At 37.4% G+C, this 18961-nt stretch overlaps 1 protein-coding gene across 19 annotated transcripts in view; it reads left to right on the top strand.

The window, feature by feature from the left end:
* Positions 1-18961, top strand: part of Pum1 (pumilio RNA binding family member 1) — a 122310-nt gene that overhangs the window by 20242 nt on the left and 83107 nt on the right. For all 19 annotated transcript variants that reach the window (XM_071617576.1, XM_071617581.1, XM_071617580.1 and 16 more), the window contains exon 3: positions 17433-17501. In XM_071617576.1, the coding sequence (XP_071473677.1) occupies positions 17433-17501 (69 nt within the window). The remainder of the gene's footprint in view (positions 1-17432; positions 17502-18961) is intronic.

Raw genomic sequence — 18961 nt, 5'->3', positions numbered from 1 at the left:
TTTTTTTTCTTTTATTTTTTGTGAGGTGAACTCTTAGGGTCTTGCTAGGATGTTTCTGATCCTCCTGCCTCAGCCTTTGGAGTATCTAGAACTACATGTGTGCCTCATTGCAGCTGGCTAACAATTTTGTAGAATATTTGTATTCTAGAGTCATTTTTTAGAGTAAATTCATAGAAGTGAAATTTGCTAACAAAATGTATTAAAAATTTTGATATTTCCAGATTGTTCTTCAGATATCTGTACCAACTTAAAGTTCTACTAACTTTATATGAATGTTCTTTGTCCATTTTTTTTTCTTGGTGGGTGTGTATGTCATTTTCTAGAATGCTTTTATATGCCATTTAACTTTCTTTATTGTGTCTTTTGCAATTCAGAGTTTTAAAATGTATGTAGTTAAAATATAGGTCTTTTGCTTTTGACTTCTTTAACATTCTTGGGTCATTCTTCTCCTGAACTCATGTTGCTCTTCTTTTTTTTTTTTTTTTTTGTTTTAGTAATACCCGATAGTAGAATGCATTTTGACATATTATACACAAATGGAGCACAACTTTTCCTCTGGCTGTACATGACACAGAGTCCCTCCAGTAGTGTAATCATTCATGTACATAGGATAATAATGTCTGTCTCATTCTGCCATCCTTCCTACCCCTACAACCCCTAGCCTCTTCTTACACCCCTCTACACAAACTAAAGTTCCTTCATTTATCCCTATCCCCCTACTGTGGATCAGCATCCACTTATCAGATAAAACATTCTGCTTTTGGTTTTGGGGAGTGGCTTATTTTACTTAGCATGATTCTGTAGTTCCGTCCATTTACCTGAAAATGCCGTCCATACTTTAAGGCTGTTCTTGTATTTTTTTTTTTTAAAGAGTTAGAAGAAGTAGGAAAGGAGATTGAACATCAGGGTTTTGTTTATTTATTTATTTATTTATATTTTTGGGTACCCAGGATTGAACTCCCGGGTACTCTGCCCCTGAGCCACATCCCTAGCCCTATTTTGTATTTTATTTAGAGACAGGGTCTCACTGAGTTGCTTAGTGCCTCGCGGTTGCTGAGGCTGGCTTTGCATTTGTGATTCTCCTGCCTCAGCCTCCCCTGCCGCTGGGATTACAGGGCCTGCGCCACTGTGTTTGGCTAGTATATGGTTTTATAAGTTTTGACAAATGTAGTCTTGTAACCCAGGATATAGAACAGTTGTATCACTCTCCAAATTTCCTGTTTTCCCTTTGAAGTCAGCTCCTAACTCTGTTTCCATTTACTATTGATCTCTAGTCTGTTTTTTGTGTCGCTAGTTTTTACCTTTTCTATAATGTCATATATACTGTAAATAGAATTATATAGTAAATAGTTTTGAACTTTATTTCTTTTACTTAGCCAAATGCATTTGAGAGTTTATTGCTGAATAGTAGTCCACTAAATGTTTGTACAAGTTTGTTTATCCTTTTCTGTGTATGTGTGTGTGTGTATGCACACTTAATTGGTTAGAAAGAGTGCTTGGTACAGTCAGTATTTGAAAGAGGTCATGTAGGTGGCCTATTTCATTATTTTATATCTTGTGTTTCTGGAGACTTCATGCACAAGAGACACTGTGTCAATACAAAATCTGCAAAATCTTTGGGCCACATGTGGTAGACCTTTTTATTTTTACTTTTTAAAATAATGCTGGGGAATTGAACCCAGGGCCTTGGGCATGCTAAGGAAGTGCTCTGTCACTGAGATATATCTCCAGCCCCAAGACTAGATTTTTTTTGGGTGGTAACGGGGATTGAACCTAGGCCACTGAGTCATATCCTCAAGCCTCTCGTGTATATTTTATTTAAAGACATGGTCTCATTGAGTTGCTTAGGGCCTTGCTAAATTGCTGAGTCTGTCTTTGAATTCTTGATCTTCCTACCTGAGCCTCCCAAGCCACTGGGATTGCTAGACTTTGCCACTGCACCTGGCAAGACTGTAGATTTTAATCATTATCTTTTCAGCATGTAGTGTTTTTGAGAATGGAGGGTACGTTATGTGCATTTTTTTCTTCTGCGGCATATTTATGTAATTCTCCAACTTTAGAACAGTATGAAAAATAATGTGATTTTGGTTTTCTATTCTGATGAGACCTTTACTCACTACTTTATTTATTTATTTATTTATTTGGTGATTCTGGAGATTGAACATAAGTCCTTAGAATGCTAGGTAAGCATTGTACCAGTGGGCCATATTCCCAGCCCTGGTGAACATTTAGATGTGCGTAGTTTTATAACCTGAGAAAGGTTCCTTTGGCTGTCCATTTGAATATTTTGATTTTTCTATTCAGAAACTATGAATTTAACTTGGATATTTATTATTTCCTTCTAGCAGTTGCCTTTTTAATATTTTAATTTAGTTAATCGTGGATTCATATGCAGTTATATGAAATACAGTAGTTACCCCTTATCTGCAGTTTAGAGCTCAGTCATGGTCTCAAAATAATAAATGAAAAATTCTAAAAATAAACAGTTGTAAGTTTTAATTTGCACACTCATTTGATTCAGAATAGCGTGAAAAAATCCTTGTGGCCATTAATCATCCCTTTGTCCATTGTATTCTTTTTTTTGGTGCTGGGGATTGAACTCTGGGTTTTGCATGTGCTAAGCACTGATATATAGCCCAGCCCCTATTGTATTTATCTGTATAGCTACTACCTGCCTGACCTGGCCACCTTGATTATCAGATATCAGCTAAGTGTTGTGGTATGGTAAGTGCTTGTGTTCAGTTAATGGCTTATTTCACTTACTAGTGGTTCTAAGTGCAAGAATAGTGATGCTGGCAATTTGGTTGTTCCAAAGAGAAACCATGAGGTCTTCAATTTGAGTGAAAAGTGACGATTTTTCATAGGTATGTATATATAGTAAAAAACAGGGATAAGGTAGAGTTTCATTCTGTTGTTTTAGGCATTCACTGGGAATCTTGGAACATAAAACTTGTGGATAAAGATGTCTGTTGTAGAACAGAATTCCCTTGTACACTTTGCCCAGTTTTTTCCATTGTTGACATTTTGCAAAACTTTTTTAAGATCATATCTAGGATTATTGGCATTGATACAATCCACCTGATTTTTTCATATTTCTGGTTGCTTATATTCAGTGTATGTTTTTCTCTTTTTTTAATGTTTGTTTTTTAGTTGTAGTTGAACACAACACCCTTACTTTGTTTTTATGTGGTGCTGACGTTCAAACCCAGGGCCTCACATGTGCTAGGTGAGCACTCCACTGCTGAACCATAACCCCATCCCATGTCTCTCTCTCAAGTTAGATATAATTTCATCAGACAGTCAAGATACTGAATAGTTGGCAAAAGTGTTGCTCTTTTTATAACGCATTCACCTTCCCTATTTATTCAACTTCCTTCTCTCCTCCTGTCTCTAACCCCTGGCAACCAGTGATCTATGCTGTGTTTCTGGTTTTGTAATTTCAAAAACGTTATGTAATGGAATCATATAGTACATCTCTGATGGAAATTGGCTTTTACTTTTTTGTGGTCCTGGGGATTGAACCTGAGCCTTGCACATGCTAGACAACTGCTCTATCACGAAGCTACACCTCTAGCCCTTTTTATTTTATTTTAATTTATTTTAAGACAGGGTCTCTTAGTTGCCCAGGCTGACCTTGATTCTCCTGCTTCAGTCTTTCAAATAGCTGGGATTAAAGATGGTGCCACAGTGCCTGGCTAGTTATTTGTGTGTGTGTGTGTGTGTGTGTGTGTGTGTTTTGGGGGGTGGTTTTCCCTCAACATGGTTTCCTGGAGAATTGTCCAAGTTGTTGCATGTACAGATAATTTGTTCCCTTTTGTTGCTGCTTAATGTTCCATGACATAGATAGTATCACAGGGGTTAGCCTGTGATATCTGTGATGATTCCGATTTTTAGTTATTATAAAGGTGCTGTAAATCTTCACTTGCAGTTTTTTTAAAAATAATGAGTCATTTATTTAACCTTAAGAGTTTATGGTAGTAACATTTGTTATTTTTTTTTGTTTTGTTTTAATTAGTTACACATGACAGTACAATGTCTTACAGGTTTTTGTGTGAAAGTAAGTTTTCATTTTATTTCAAATGACCAGAGTGCAATTGCCAGGTAAAGGTTAAGTATCTTTCATCCAAAATGCTTGGGACCAGAGTTTTGAATTTTTTTCAGATTTTGAGATAGTTGCTTGTGAAAGCAAGTTTTATGGTGTGGGATTTTCCACTGTGGTGTTATGTCAACACTCATAGTTGGCTTTTGGAGCATTTTGGGTTTTAGGTTTTGGATTAGGGATGCTCAACCAGGAGTGATGGTTACTGTTTTTTTTTTTTTTACATTCTAGGGCTTAACCCAGGGGCACTCTGCTATATCCCTAGCTCCTAGCTGTTTTTATTTTGAGACAGGGTTTTGCTAAATTGCCTAGGCTGGCCTTGAACTTGAGATCCTGCTGCCTCATCCTCTTGAGTTGCTGGAGATTATAGGCATGTGCCACTAAGTCTGGCTCACTTAGAATAATATTTAAAGGTTCATGAATATTGATAGTTTTATCAGCACTTCATTTCTTTCTTTTTTTTTTTTTTTAAAGAGGGAGAGAGAGAGAACTTTTTTTAATGTTTATTTTCCAGTTTTCAGTGGACACAACATCTTTATTTTTTTTGTATGTGGTGCTGAGGATTGAACCGGGGCCGCACGCATGCCAGGCGAGTGCGCTACCGCTTGAGCCACATCCCCAGCCCCAACTTCATTTCTTTTTATGCCTGATAGGTATTCTGTTCAACATACCATATTTGTTTTTCCATCAATTGGTGTACATTTGGCTTCCACATTTTTTTTTTAATTTTAATCTTTGTTGAGGAGTTATCAGATAGAGAAGTTTTCAGATTCATTTGCATTATTTATTTGTTTTTTCCTTATTTCCCTAAATTTTATTTTTTATATGAATTTTTACATTTCCTATGTCTTTCTCAACCTTATCTCTTTATCTTTTTTGTGTGTGTTTTGAGCATGCTAAGTATGTACTTTTCTACTGAACCATACCAGCCACTGCTGCTGCTTTTTTTTTTGTACTAGAAATTGAAACCAGGGACAATTTGCCACTAAGCTACATCTCCAATAACCCTCACCCGCCTTTTTCTTTATGAGAAAGGATCTTGGTAGGTTGCTTAGGGTCTCATCAAGTTGCTGAGGCTACCCTCAAACTCCCAAACCTCCTGTCTCAATCTCCTGAGTTGCTAGGATTACAGGCTACACTACCACACCTGGTCCACCCTAACCTCTACTTATTTATTTTTAAACATAAACACATTTAAAAAAATATTTTTTTATTTATATTTGGACACAATACCTACCTTTCTTTATTTCTTTATTTTTATGTGGTGCTGAGGATTGAACCCAGGGCCTCACACATGCTAGGCAAGCGCCCTACCACTGAACCACAACCATAGCCCTTAAACACACTTTATAGTAGTTCTTAAATTTTATTTATTTATTTATTTTAGTTGTCAGTGGACCTTTATTTCTATTTTTATTTATATGTGGTGCTGAGAATGGAACCCAATGCCTCACACATGCTAGGCAAGTGCTCTACCACTGAGGTACAATCCCAGCTTGCCTCTTTTTATTTTTAAAATAACTTTTGCTTAGCCAGACATGGTAGCACATGCCTGTAATTTTGTGATTCAGGAAACTGAGGCAAGAGGATCCCAAGTTCAAGACTAGCTTTGACAATTTTGTGAGATCTTGTTTCAAAAATTAAAATGGGCTGGGGACATGGCTCAGTGGTAGAGTGTCCCTGGGTTCAGTCTACAGTACTTAAAAACAGTATTGCTTATTCCAACTGTTTTTTGCTAATATTTTTCTATTTCTGTATTGGAAGCTCTGGAGAAGCTCTGTTGCCATCTGTTAAGGATTTCAAATACTTTCCTAAATATGTCTTATGTTTATATAAGTGTGTTTATTTTATCCTACAATAAAAAATCATTTTTGGAATATTTCTCTTTTTAAGTCTTCAGAATGAGACTTTCTTCTCCTAGTTAAGCAGTTTTCTCTCCATGGTTTCATTATGATTTATTTCCTTTTAATCCTCCGTAAAGTAAAAGAAGAATCTTAGTGTTTGCTCACAGATGGGCTATGTGTGTTGTTGTTATGTCTTCGCATCTACAGTGGGTGGCTCGGCTCCTTCACAAGTTCTGGTTTTCTTGTAGACTTTTATCTAGTGCAGCTTTGTTGGATTTGGATTATTTTATATTTTTGCTTTTATTGCTGAAAAGGTTGGAATACCCCAGACTTGGGTTGATTCCTGATACAGGACGTTGGGTAAGAGTCAGACTCTGGAGCTACCATACTTTGGACGAATTATTTAGCTTTTTTCCTCCTATGTTTTCTATTTTATTAAAAGGAGAAGGAGTGTGGAAAGGAGGATAATTTAGAATTATCTTATAATTTAGAGTGCTAGGAAGAAAGCAGTCAGTGAATACTGGCTTTATTTCTTTTCTTTTTTTTTTGGCTGGGGGTGGGTGGGGACTAGGGATTGAACCCAGAGGTACTTTACCATTGCACCACACTCCTTGTTCTTTAAATTTTTTTTTTTTTTTTTAAATTGAGACAGTGCCTCACTAAGTTGCTTAGGGCCTTGCTAAGTTGCCAAGGCTGGTCCTGAATGTATGATTTTTCTGTCTAAGCCTTTAAAGTTGCTGGGATTACAGACATGTACCACCACGCCTGGCTTTTGTAACAATTATGTATGGCATAGAAGGTTCATCTGTCTCTTCCTTTTAACAGTGCTATCCCTGTGGAAATTTCCCCTGAATATACCATAACTAACCTTTTTTCTTTCTTTGGTACTGGGGATTGAACTCAGGAGCACTCGACCACTAAATCACATCTCCAGCCCTATCTTGTATTTTATTTAGAGGCAGGATTTCACTGAGTTGCTTAGTGCCTTGACATTGCTGAGGCTGGCTTTGAACTTGTGATTTTCCTATCTCAGCCTCCCAAACCGCTAGGATTACAGGCATGCGCCACCATGCCTAGTTTAACCTAATCTTTTAAAAATCTTCTGTTAGATATCTACCTCTTATCCCATTTCTCTCTCTCTCTCTCTCTCTCTCTCTCTCTCTCTCTCTCTTTTTAAAAAAACAATACCTTTATTTATTTACTTATTTTTATGTGGTGCTGAGGATTGAACCCAGTGCCAGGCAAGTGCTCTATCGCTGAGCCACAATTCCAGTCCATCTTATCCTATTTCTTATTGTTAAAAATAACTATGCAATGAAAATCTTATAAATATGTGAATATATGTATTCTTATTTTGAGGTGTTAGGAATCATGAACCCAGGTCTTTGTGTGTGCTAGGCAAGCACTCTACCATTAAGCTATGTATACTGAGCCCTATAAAGCTTATTATTATTATTTTTCTTTTGGTACTTGTGGTTGAACCTAGGGTCACTTAGCCACTGAGCCACATCCCAAGCCCATTTTTATTTTTTATTTTGAGACAAAGTCTTACTTAGTTGTGAGGCTGGCTTTGAATTTGCTATAATCCTCTTACCTTAGCCTCCTGAGTTGCTAGGATTACAGGCTTGTGCCACCCCACCTGGCCATAAAGCTTATTCTTTATTTTGGTTATTTACATTCTATTTCTAGAAAGATTATTGGTTTGAAAAGTTTTAATGTTTTAGAAGACTTCATAAATGTTGCCAGATTTATGTTCAGAAGATGCTTTCTTATCTTTCCATAGGCATTATAGAAAATGTAGAAACTGTTGGAAGTTTTAAGTAAGTCAGCATTGGAGTATATCCTTCTAGTTTCATTTTATATGCATATAAAATATATGTCTATGTGGAGATTTAGACATATTCTCTGTGTGTGTGTGTGTGTGTGTGTGTGTGTGTGTGTGTAGGGTGTAGATACTAGAGATTGAACCCAGGAGCAATCTATTATTGATTAGCATTTCCAGCCCTTTAATTTTCATTTTGAGACAAGGTCTTACTAAGTTGCATGCTATACTCCTGCCTCAGCTCCCAGAGTAGTTGGAATTAGAGGCATTCCCCCCTCACCCCAGATTAAGACTTCCTTTTTGAAATGTATTAGGGATGGAATTCAGGGCCGCCAGTGCTGTTAGAGTGCTCTACCACTAAGCTGCATCCACTGCTAATTTCACTTTTTTTTTTTTTTGGACAAAATAACTTAACAGATTTGCCACAACTGGGTTTAAGTACTCTTGGGTGAACTTTTTTCGAGATTGACATTTCATAATTTTTAACTGCTAGTGAAAAACTTTTTGATGTTTTCTGTTTGCTAATAAACATTTTTTGATGTAAATATGGTTATTTACATATAGTAAATATGTTGTATAGGGATTGCATATGGTTGTGGAGGAGTCTTTTTTATGTATTTGAGGTTTTTTTTTTTTTTTTTTAAAGATGGGAGTTAGCCATTCAAATAAATTGTATAGATGGTAGTTTCCCACCTCAAAAATATGACTCTTCATTATCTTAATTTTTATACTTACTAGATTGTTCATGGGCTGGGGGTGTATCTCAGTGGTAGAGTGCTTGCCTATCATGTGTGAAGCACTGGGTTTGATTCATAGCACCACATATAACTAAGTGGTCCATTGACAACTAAAAAAATATATTTAAAAAAATAAATAAAATGGCCTTGCCCTCATTATTGATTTAGCTTAATCATGTTTGGTGAAATTTTTTTTTTTTAGAGAGAGAATTTTTTTAATATTTATTTTTCAGTTTTCAGTGGCCACAACATCTTTATTTTATTTTTATGTGGTGCTGAGGATCGAACTCAGCACCCCGTGCATGCCAGGCGAGCGCATTACCGCTTGAGCCACATCCCTGGCCCATGTTTGGTGAAATTTAAGAAGAGAAAAACTGGCAGAACTTGTAGTTGTGAGGTTCCTTTCCTTCCTTCCTTCCTTCCTTCCTTCCTTCCTTCCTTCCTCCCTCCCTCCCTCCCTCCCTCCCGTATGGTATTGGAGATTGTATCCCAGGGCCTTCTACCACTGAGCTGTACCCCCAGCCCTTTTTTATTTTAATTTTGAGATAGCTTCTCTCTACGTCACTGAGGCAAATCTCGAATCTGTGATCCTCCTGTCTCAGCCAGCCAAGTTCCTGGAATTATAGGCTTGTTTCACCTTGCCTCACTGAGGTCTTTGTAATTAAAGGTCATTATTATTATAGGTTACCTTAGAAAATTTTTAAATTTATTCTTTTTTTACTCTCTGAGTAGTTTTCTTTCATGTCTAGGAAGTGCTGTTTACATAAGGTGTATATAATCTGCTCTGGTAGCACAAATAATTAAAATAACTTAATCACAGTTTATCATTTGGACATCACAATCAGCAGGATGTCAACAAAAGAAAGTGTTAGATAATAGTTAGATAATATGCAACTTTTAACAGTACAACATTTGCTTTAATTGCTAAAGGTGCTAGCAATTTTAAATGATTATTACTAATAAAAAATGGAAATTTAGCTTAATTATGGCTTTGAAGGATCTGACTACATTTTTTTCCCCTCTTGTCTGGCATAGAAGTGAGAATAAAAATGGTGTCCTAAACCCTTGCTGGAATAATAGCCGTTTAACCCCAGGTGTGCTAGAATTTTTGTGTTTGCCTTTGAGGAGAATAGGAAGAAGTAGTAATAGGTATAGAGACTTGAGTCTAAGAATTTCTTTTCTGATACTGACTTTGTACATGTTACTTCTAAACCTTGGTTTCCTCACATATGAAATGGAATAATGTCTATTTTACAGTGCCTGGTGTTCAGTGTTGTTAAAGACATTAAGTAAATAATGGAAAGATTCATGAATCAGATCATACCTAGGGTTTGCAGCAAAGCCGAAAGTGTGTGTGTTGGGGATTTAACCCAGGGCCTTGTGCATGTTAAGCGTGTGCTCTACCACTTTCCTATATTCACAGCCCTAGTTTTTTGGTGTTTTTTTTTTTCCCCTCCAGTAATTGAGAAAGAATGTTGACTTATTTCTATTTTATTTAAGGATTGGAATAGCTGCTTTTCTTACAAAATGTGAATAATAGTACTATGTGTTTGAGTTACAACTTTTTCCCCCCTTGGTGCTGGGGTTTGAACCTGCTGATGCTTTACCACTGAGCCATATCTCCAGCCCTTATTATTTTGTTTTGAGCAGGTGTGTGCCACTGCGCCTGGGGAGTTGTTATTATTATTATTTAAATATTTATTTTTTAGTTATAGGTGAATATAATATCTTTATTTTTATGTGGTGCTGAGGATTGAACCCAGTGCCTCATGCATGGTAGGCGAGCGCTCTACCTCTGAGCTACAATCCCAGCCCGAGTTATGACTATTAAAAAAGAGATTATAAGGCATAGAAAGTGTAAGACAGGGTCTGGCATACATAAGTCTTAGTAGTATTGTTATTGTTAATAGTACAGGTATATGTGGAGCAGAAGAAACTATAGAACAGACATAATAGGTTTTTGCACTTTAATGATTTAAATCAAATTAGGTTAATTCTCATATTCTATTTCTTCTCATTGCTCAGATTTCTTCTACTTTTGCCTGGCTTTTTCTCACTGGTATCTCTTTCCATAATGGTTCTTGGCACCAGCTCTTCTCCTTATTGTTCTCCGACTATGTGAAATAGAGCCATTGAGATCTAGGTTTGCATGTTTAAAAAGTCCTCCAGGAGAACAAAAGTAGGTGTGGAGATGAAAACCCCATCTTTATGAGGAAATAAATATTCTAATTTAACCTCAGGGTATAGAGATCTGTTCTAGTTAGCAAAAATTCAGGGCATTTAATGAAAATAGCAGGAAATTTATGAACCCTCGAGCAAGGAATATATATATGGGGGCCTCCTAAATATAGGAGAATTTCAGGGGCACCTAAGTCTCTTGTCTCTGCTGCTTTCAGCCTGTTCTTTCTTCTTTCTTCTTCTCCCTGCTCTCCCTTCCCTGACTTATTTTGATGATACTGGGCATACCAGGGTGTGTAGCATTGAGTTACATTCCAGCCCATTTTATTTTTCAGTTTTGAGGCAGGAACTTGCTAAGTTGCTGATGCTGGCCTTGAACTTGTTATCCTCCTGCTTCAGCTTCCCAAGTCACAGGCTTTAGGTGTGTGTGCCTTGACACACTGAGCTTTTCTTTTCTGTGTTAATTGTCTCATTCTGCTTATTTATCACTTTATATTTTACCCAAATGACAAGAACAATCACCAAATCTTCAGAAAATTTCATGTTACCATTTCTCACCAGATTCTAGAGGGTTGGCCATTATTATGGGGAATATTCTTTATACCCAACCAAAGGTGGTAGGAATTTTGAAGTTGCCCTTTATTGATAGGTGTCTTACCTGTTGCAGAATATGTTCATAAAACATTGATTCATTGGATTTTAATTTTCCAAGTGCAGCGTACAGCTGAGTTAATTTGATTCTAAGTAGAAACACCTAATATGTTTTTGAGTAAACTTTTGTATCTGAATTTGGTTTCTCTACAAGCAACAGAGAACTGGTCAGTCTGGCCAATAAAAGGACATTTCATTATAAAGACATTCTGAGTAGTTCAGGAACTGTAATTGGAGGACAGGAATACCAGCAAAGCAAGGCCACAACTGAACCAGAATGCTATCAAATATCAAAGCCTGGTGTTTCTTAGATGTCTCCCTCCCTCCCTTCCTCCCTCCCTAGTGGAATGGGACTCAAGGCTTCTTGCATACTAGGCAAGAGCTCCTCCACTGAGATACACCTTCAGCTCAGCGATTTTATGTTGACTAGTCTACCATAGCCTGCTTTTTTTCTGCCCTTTCAGGTTTAATATTTAATAATGTGGCCTTGAAAAACTGATACATTGTAACTCATAAAATTGGATTATTAACTTCACACAATTTGGGGTTCCTTTGACCCTAAGACTCAGTTTTAGTATTGTTTTTAATATTTATTTTTTAGTTATAGGTGGACACAATATCTTTTTTCTTTTCTTTTTCTTTTTTTTTAATGTGTTGCTGAGGATGGAACCCAGTGCCTCACAAATGCAAGGCAAATGTTCTCCCTGTGAGCCACAATCCCAGCCCATAGTTTTAGGTTTTTGACTACAGTGTAGGCTGGCAAATAGAAAGAAAAAACCTAAGGAGCTGGGAGGAGAATCAAGAGACCACATTGCATGGTTAATGAATGAAAGAATTTTAGAAAATGACTTAACTGTTTTTTTTTTTTGTTGTTGTTGTTAAGAAAAATAACTAAAAACCTCTTTCTTTTAGTTTCTCTGAAATTGTTTGATTTGTCTGGGAATTGAGAACATTGAAAAAATGAATTTGCATTGAAATGCTACATTTCAGAATGATCTAAGTACTTCAGTGATTTAAGTACTTCTGATATATTGATTATGGAAGTTAAATGTTGAAGTAAATAGAACCTCCTGGTTCCTTCTTCCCCTCCACAAAGAATAACCAAAAATTGCCCTACACTGAGGGTAGAGAGAAAAAGAGGGCTGAATGTGTGAAATAATAACAATGTATGAAGTGGATAAGGTTGAAGAAGAACCTACTAAGTTTTGAACATTTTGTGTCATCATTAATTACAACAAATTTGTGGAATAGCTGGTGGTCGTTAAACTTTATAGATGAACAAACAGTGAAGCATATGGCTTCTATTCTGATTGGTTTAAGGGATATTGGGTTTGATAAGTAGGGCTTTTCAAAGGATGGTGGATAGGGCAACCACTTTAGAATATGAGTTTTAAAGATTTGTGAAGTGATGTTTTTTAAAATTTTTTTTGAGAAAATTTTTTTAATATTTATTTTTTAGTTTTCGGTGGACACAACACCTTTATTTTTATTTTTATGTGGTGCTGAGGGTCGATCTCAGGGCCCTGTGCATGCCAGGCGAGCGCTCTACTGCTTGAGCCACATCCCCAGCCCTAAAATACCAATTTAATGTGCTAAAGAATGGTTCTAGTTAGAACAGGATCCCTTTTAGAAGAAGGCAGGTGTTGTTCTGGAATCTGGAAATGGACAGGAAACTCAGAAGCACAGGTAATATGTCTTGATGATGTCTTTGGGATGAAATTGTCAAACTTTTTTTGCCTCTTTTTTTGGGGGGAGAGGGAGTGGTGGTTTCCTGGACATTGAACCTAGAGATGCGGTATCACTGAGCTATACCCCTAGTCCCTTTTATTTTTTGTTTTGAGACAGGATCTTGCTAAGTTGCTGAGGCTTCTCTTGAACTTTGATCCTCCTGCCTCAGCTTCCTGAGTCACTGGGATTACATGTGTGCCTCACTGTGCCCAATCTCTCTTTGCCCTTTTGACAAAGGGACTGCGAAGTACCTTTGTGGGGAGAGGCAGCAGCTGAGAAAGCACTGAACTGGGGTAATAAGAAAGTTAGGCAATGTTGCCAAGTGGTCCAACGAGAAAACAGCGAAGGGAGTCTTGGTGACATTTAGCAAAAGTGAAAAAGGAATTAGTAGTACTAGAAATTGACATTAACTTGCTACTCAAAAGAGATTTCTAGAGAAAGGGGAGGTGTAGATTTTAAGAACTTGAAAAGATTGTTTGTCTTGATGGTGGAATTTACTCTGATTAAAAGTGACAGTCAGCTCTTCTCCTTCATGGTGGAAAAGGCTTCTTATTTATTTATTTTATTTCTTGCAGCTGTCTGTGTTGTTATTTGATTTCTGAACATCATTTTTGGTTCATTAGTTTTGTTTACTAGGAAAAATCTTGGCTGGAAAGTCTGCTTGGTGTCATTTATTGCTTATATTCTAAAAAATAACTTCCTGAATAGTTAAAAAATCCTTTTGTGTGATCTGATTTAGTTAATTGAGAGTAAAACTTTAAAATGGAGTTTCTGGGTTAGTAAAGAAAACTGCAGATAGTGAAATTTCTCACTTTCTTTCTCTTACAGAACCTTCATTTATTTATTTTTATGTGGTGCTGAGGATCAAACCCAGGGCTTTGCATATATTAGACGAGTGCTCTACCACTGAGCCACAACCCCAACCCTGCCTTTTATATTTTATTTTGAGACTGGGTCTCACTAAGTTGCTTAGGGCCTTGTCAAGTTGGCTAGCCAGTCTCAAACTTGTGAATCTCCTCCCTTAGCCTGCTGAGCTCTGGGATTACAGGCGTGCACCACCACATGCAGCTCAGGCTTCTTAATAGTTGACTCTGGGAGGCAGGGAGAGGGTGGTACACAGAGATAGGGGAAGAGTCACACTTGTAGAGACAGAGGGCTGGAGGGAATAAAGGGTGTGAAGGAGAGAGGAGACCTGAGAGAGACAAACAGCAAATAAGTTGTGAAAGGGGAAAAAAAAAAGGTGGAAAGAAGCTAGAGAAAAAGAGTAGAAAATATCTACAGGGGCAGTATAGGCATGCTTTGAACACAGGAGGGTAGACAGTGGAAAGCAAGACCGAGAACACCGAAGCCCACTGCAGAGCACAAGGCTGTTTTATTTATGTTCCTAGTACAACACTGTCAGTGGGATTTCCTGTGAATGCCACGGAGGCAGTTTGGTGATGTAGGAAGGCCTTTGGACATATCATTTTAGTGCTCTGAGTTTTGGTTTTCTCTTATACTCTTCTCTGTTTAACAGTGGTTGGAGAATACATTTCTCTAAGGCTCAGCTTTAATTCGTTCATTCCATTCTTTTCTTTAGCAGTACTGGGGGATTGAACCCAGAGGCCCTCTATCACTGAGGTACATCCCCAAACTTTTTCTTTTCTTTTCTTTTTTTTTTTTGGTACTGGGGATTGAACTCAGGGGCACTCAACCACTGAGCCACATCCCCAGCCCTATTTTGTATTTTATTTCCAGACACGATCTCACTGCGTTGCTTAGTGCCTCACTGTTGCTGAGGCTGACTTTGAACCCGTGATCCTCTTGTCTCAGCCTCCTGAGCCACTGGGATTACAGGCACCATTTCACCTGGTCCTTTTCATTTTTTGAGATAGGGTCTTGCCTGGGTTGGCCTTCAACTTTCCATCCTGCCTCAGATTCCTGAGTTGCTGTGATTACAGGTGGCAGGCTATTCATTGCATGGCACCTGGTGTCAGTCTTCACATTTTTTTTCCCCTTTGTTTTGGTACTAGCCATTGAACCCAGGGGCATTCTACCTTTTAAATTTTATTTAGAGACAGGGTCTTGCTAAATTGCTGAGGCTGGCCTTGAACTTGCCATCTTCTTGCCTCCAGAGTTGCTGGCTCACTGACTTATCTTCTAACTAAATGGAAATAATAACCATGAGATTGTTTTGGTGATTACATAAATTTGCATAATGCATATTCACTGCCTTATTACTCCTAATTTCCTTGGGATATACAAATAGAATTTCTAATATTCCTGATTAAAACTATATTTGTAGGTTTTTGGATTTTCAGGAATTGCCTAGCTTAAATGTATAATTGGATTTTACAGGAGGTAGATACAGACCTTTGTGTGTTTGATTTGCTTGCTTTGTAAATGTTAATGCTGGCCTGAAGATTCAAGATCATAACATTTGCAGCTTCCAGTTAACATCCTGTCCTCATTCTTGCTTCCCCCTTTTTTTAATGTTTATTTTTTAGTTGTAGTTGTACACAATACCTTTATTTCACTCATTTATTTTTATGTGGTGCTGAGATTCGAACCCAGGATATTGCGAGGCGAGTGCTCTACCATTGAGCCACAACCCCAGCCCCACTTCCCTTTGTTTTTATTAGGTACAGTTTAGAACATATCCAGCTTACCTAAATAATGTGAACTCACCCTGTTAAGTGATCTTAAGTTATTTCAAGGCCTTTTGAGATTGTTATACCATAGTAACAAGCCTTGTCTCTGTTTGTATTCATAACTAAATTTTAATTTCATAAATTTACATTTTTAGCAAACATTCCAAAGCTGTTATGACATAGTGTAATTTGTAGCGTGTGTCTCCTCTGGGTTTAAAAATATGCTATTCAAAGCAACAAAATGATTATATTTTTATGTAGTGTCAGTTTAGACAAATTAAGATTTTTGCTGGCCTCAGTGGTACATGCCTGTTATCTTAGTGGCTCAGGAGCTGAGGCAGGAGGAGTGTGAGTGCAAAGCCAGTCTCAGCAATTTAGTGAGGCCCTAAGCAACTTGGTGAGACCCTGTGTCTAAATAAAAAGGGCTGGGAATGTGGCTTAGTGGTGGCTCAGTGAACTCTTGGGTTCAGTTCCCTGGCACCCCCCCCCCCAAAAAAAAAAAAAAGATTCTTTTGGTTGGTTATATAGTCAGCATTTTTAGTAAAACTTTTAAATTGGTTCTCAACTGCATTCTGTTTCATGCGCTCTATGCACTTTCCTCTTGCTTGGCTCTAGCTTCACCTTCTTTGCACTTACTCTGGGCAAAGAAATTTATATACTAACCATGGGAAGGTAGTGGTGATCAGGGGAGAGGGTTTGGGAGGTTTCTGCTTCTGCTTCAGGCAGTTGGGGGTCTTTTCCTTCTTTTTCTCTCCACCACTACTGGGGATTAAACCCACTAAGCTACACTAAACCACGAAGCTACATCCCCAGTCCTTTCTTTTTTGAATTTTTTTTAATATTTATTTTTTTAGTTGTAGTTGGACACAATACCTTTATTTCACTTATTTATTTTTATTGTCTGCTGAGGATCGAACCCGCAGTCTCGCATATGCTAAGCGAGCGCTCTGCTGCTGAGCCACAACCCCAGCCTTCATCCCTAGAGTTTTATTTTATTTTGAGACAGTTCTCCCTTAGTTATCCAGGCCAGTCTCATACTTGGCAGTCCTCGTACCTCTGCCTCCTGAAGTGCTAGGAAGTCTTTCTCTTTAATAAGTCCCTTTTTTAAGGATGGGCAGAGATTTACCCTTTGGAATAGCGAATTGCATCATATGAGTTCCTTAGCTTATACTTAACTATTCACTGTTGAATGGAGCACTGTGATATTTTGACTCATTATCTGAATTGGTCACAAAATCATCTTCAAACATCATTGCTCTTCAGCATAGTGGTCTTTATCTTATTAAAGTATATGAGAATTGGGTGTGGTGGTGAATGCCTGTAATCCTAGAGGCTTGGGAGGCTGAGGTAAGAGGATTTCAAGTTCAAAGCAAGGTGCTAACAACTCATTGAGACTCTGTCTCTAAATAAAATACAGAAAAGGACTGGGGATGTGGCTCAATGGTCGAGTGCCCCTGAGTTCAATCCCCAATCCCCCCACCCCCAAAGTATGAAAAACAGCTAACAAAATTATGATATTGTGTTTTAATGTTTTGAAAATAAAAGGGAATGGGAGGGGATAAACAGTGATCTTAGGGGAACCTTGACGGTTAAAGGTAAGTGAATATTTAATCTTACTTCATTTTTGTTACTGTCTTTTGTCAGTATCTGAAAGTAAATATAGAAAAGTTTCAGTTGTGTAATTTGTATGTGAAATCGAATATACTGACTTGAAGCTTTTTCCTTCTCTATTCTGAACACCAGGTACGTTCTATGGATGAACTGAATCATGATTTTCAAGCACTTGCTCTGGAGGGAAGAGCGATGGGAGAGGTAAGTGAGCTGGTGTGTCAGAAAAGTGGGTCTTTTCTTAAGGGAAAGTTGGAGTTGTCTTTCATCAAAAGTGTCTGATCTAGTCTCCAGAAGTATGTGCTTGCTTTTTCTTGTTTCCATCCTCATGCTAGGAATGGGATGCTGGAGAATTTTGTCAGAACTGTATCATTATAGGAAGAAGGTTAACCATAATCTAATAGTTTAAGAACAAAACAAAGCGATAAAAAATGAGGACAAATGATTTAAAATTACATATTAAATAGTTAGCTAAAAATAGAGCTGTCAAAATTCAGATATATATTTTAATTTTGTATGTATCAAATGTCCTTACCTTTGCCTCATTTTTCAGTGGTTAGGTTCTTTGGCAGTTGGAAAAGGGAGTCCTAAATTGGCAGCTAATCACAATATGACAATAACCTATTTTCGGAGTAGTGCCTTTGCCTTTTGGGGGCAGATTATTTGGTTTGTAGTCACCTAATTACAGAAGATTGAGGTCTGAGCCAGTCATCCTTTAGAAAGAATTCAGAAAGAAGAATTTTACTTTGTAATTAAAATTTGCAAAATTGAAGTTTCCTGCCATTCATCATATTGATAGCTAACACTGCCATAATTTTAAAAAGGGAATTATATGCCTGGCACTTGCTCTGTGGTGCACACCTGTAATCCCAGGTACTTGGGAGACTGATGCTGGAGGATTGTAAGTTCAAGGCCAGCTTCAGCAACTTAGCAAGATCCTGTTTCAAAATGAAATAAAAAAGAGACTGGAGATGTAGTTCAAAGGCAGAGTATCCCTGGGTTAATATCACCAGGACTATTACCAAAAAAAAAAAAAAGAAGAAGAAGAAGAAAAGGGAAGGTGGGGGGTACAGTTGGGTGTAGTGTATAGGTAACTAAAGCAAAACCAAATTCTGGTGATTGTAGTTATTGACAGTAAGCATCTATTGATGACGAAGAAAATATAGTTTGTAATAATTGCTTAAGATGTCACAGGTTCAGAAATACAAAATTTGCTTGGGGTTCTCATTCTGGAGAAAAGTCTTAGGTTTTCTGTTTTAATTGTTTTATATCTGATATTTAAGAACTATATTTTTAATGTTTTAAAGTAGGGAGAATCCTTATATTTTAGGTGTTTCATATATGTCATCCATTAGATACACTTTTTTTTTTTTTTTAAAAGAGAGAGAGAGAGAGAGAGAGAGGAGGGGGAGAGAGAGAATTTTTAATATTTATTATTTAGTGTTTGGCGGACACAACATCTTTGTTTGTATGTGGTGCTGAGGATCGAACCCGGGCTGCACGCATGCCAGGTGAGCGCGCTACCGCTTGAGCCACATCCCCAGCTCCAGATACACTTATTTAATTTAGCAAATATTTTTTGATTTAGGCACTGTGCTAGGTTCTGAGGATTCAGAATTGAATTAATTCCTCTTCTGAATTATAAAAAAGCACTCATGGATTGT

This window comes from Marmota flaviventris, chromosome 10, assembly GCF_047511675.1.
Source record: "Marmota flaviventris isolate mMarFla1 chromosome 10, mMarFla1.hap1, whole genome shotgun sequence".
NCBI lineage: Eukaryota > Metazoa > Chordata > Mammalia > Rodentia > Sciuridae > Marmota > Marmota flaviventris.
The sequence above is the reverse complement of the archived record's forward strand: the minus strand, read 5'-3'. Positions and strand labels throughout refer to the sequence as shown.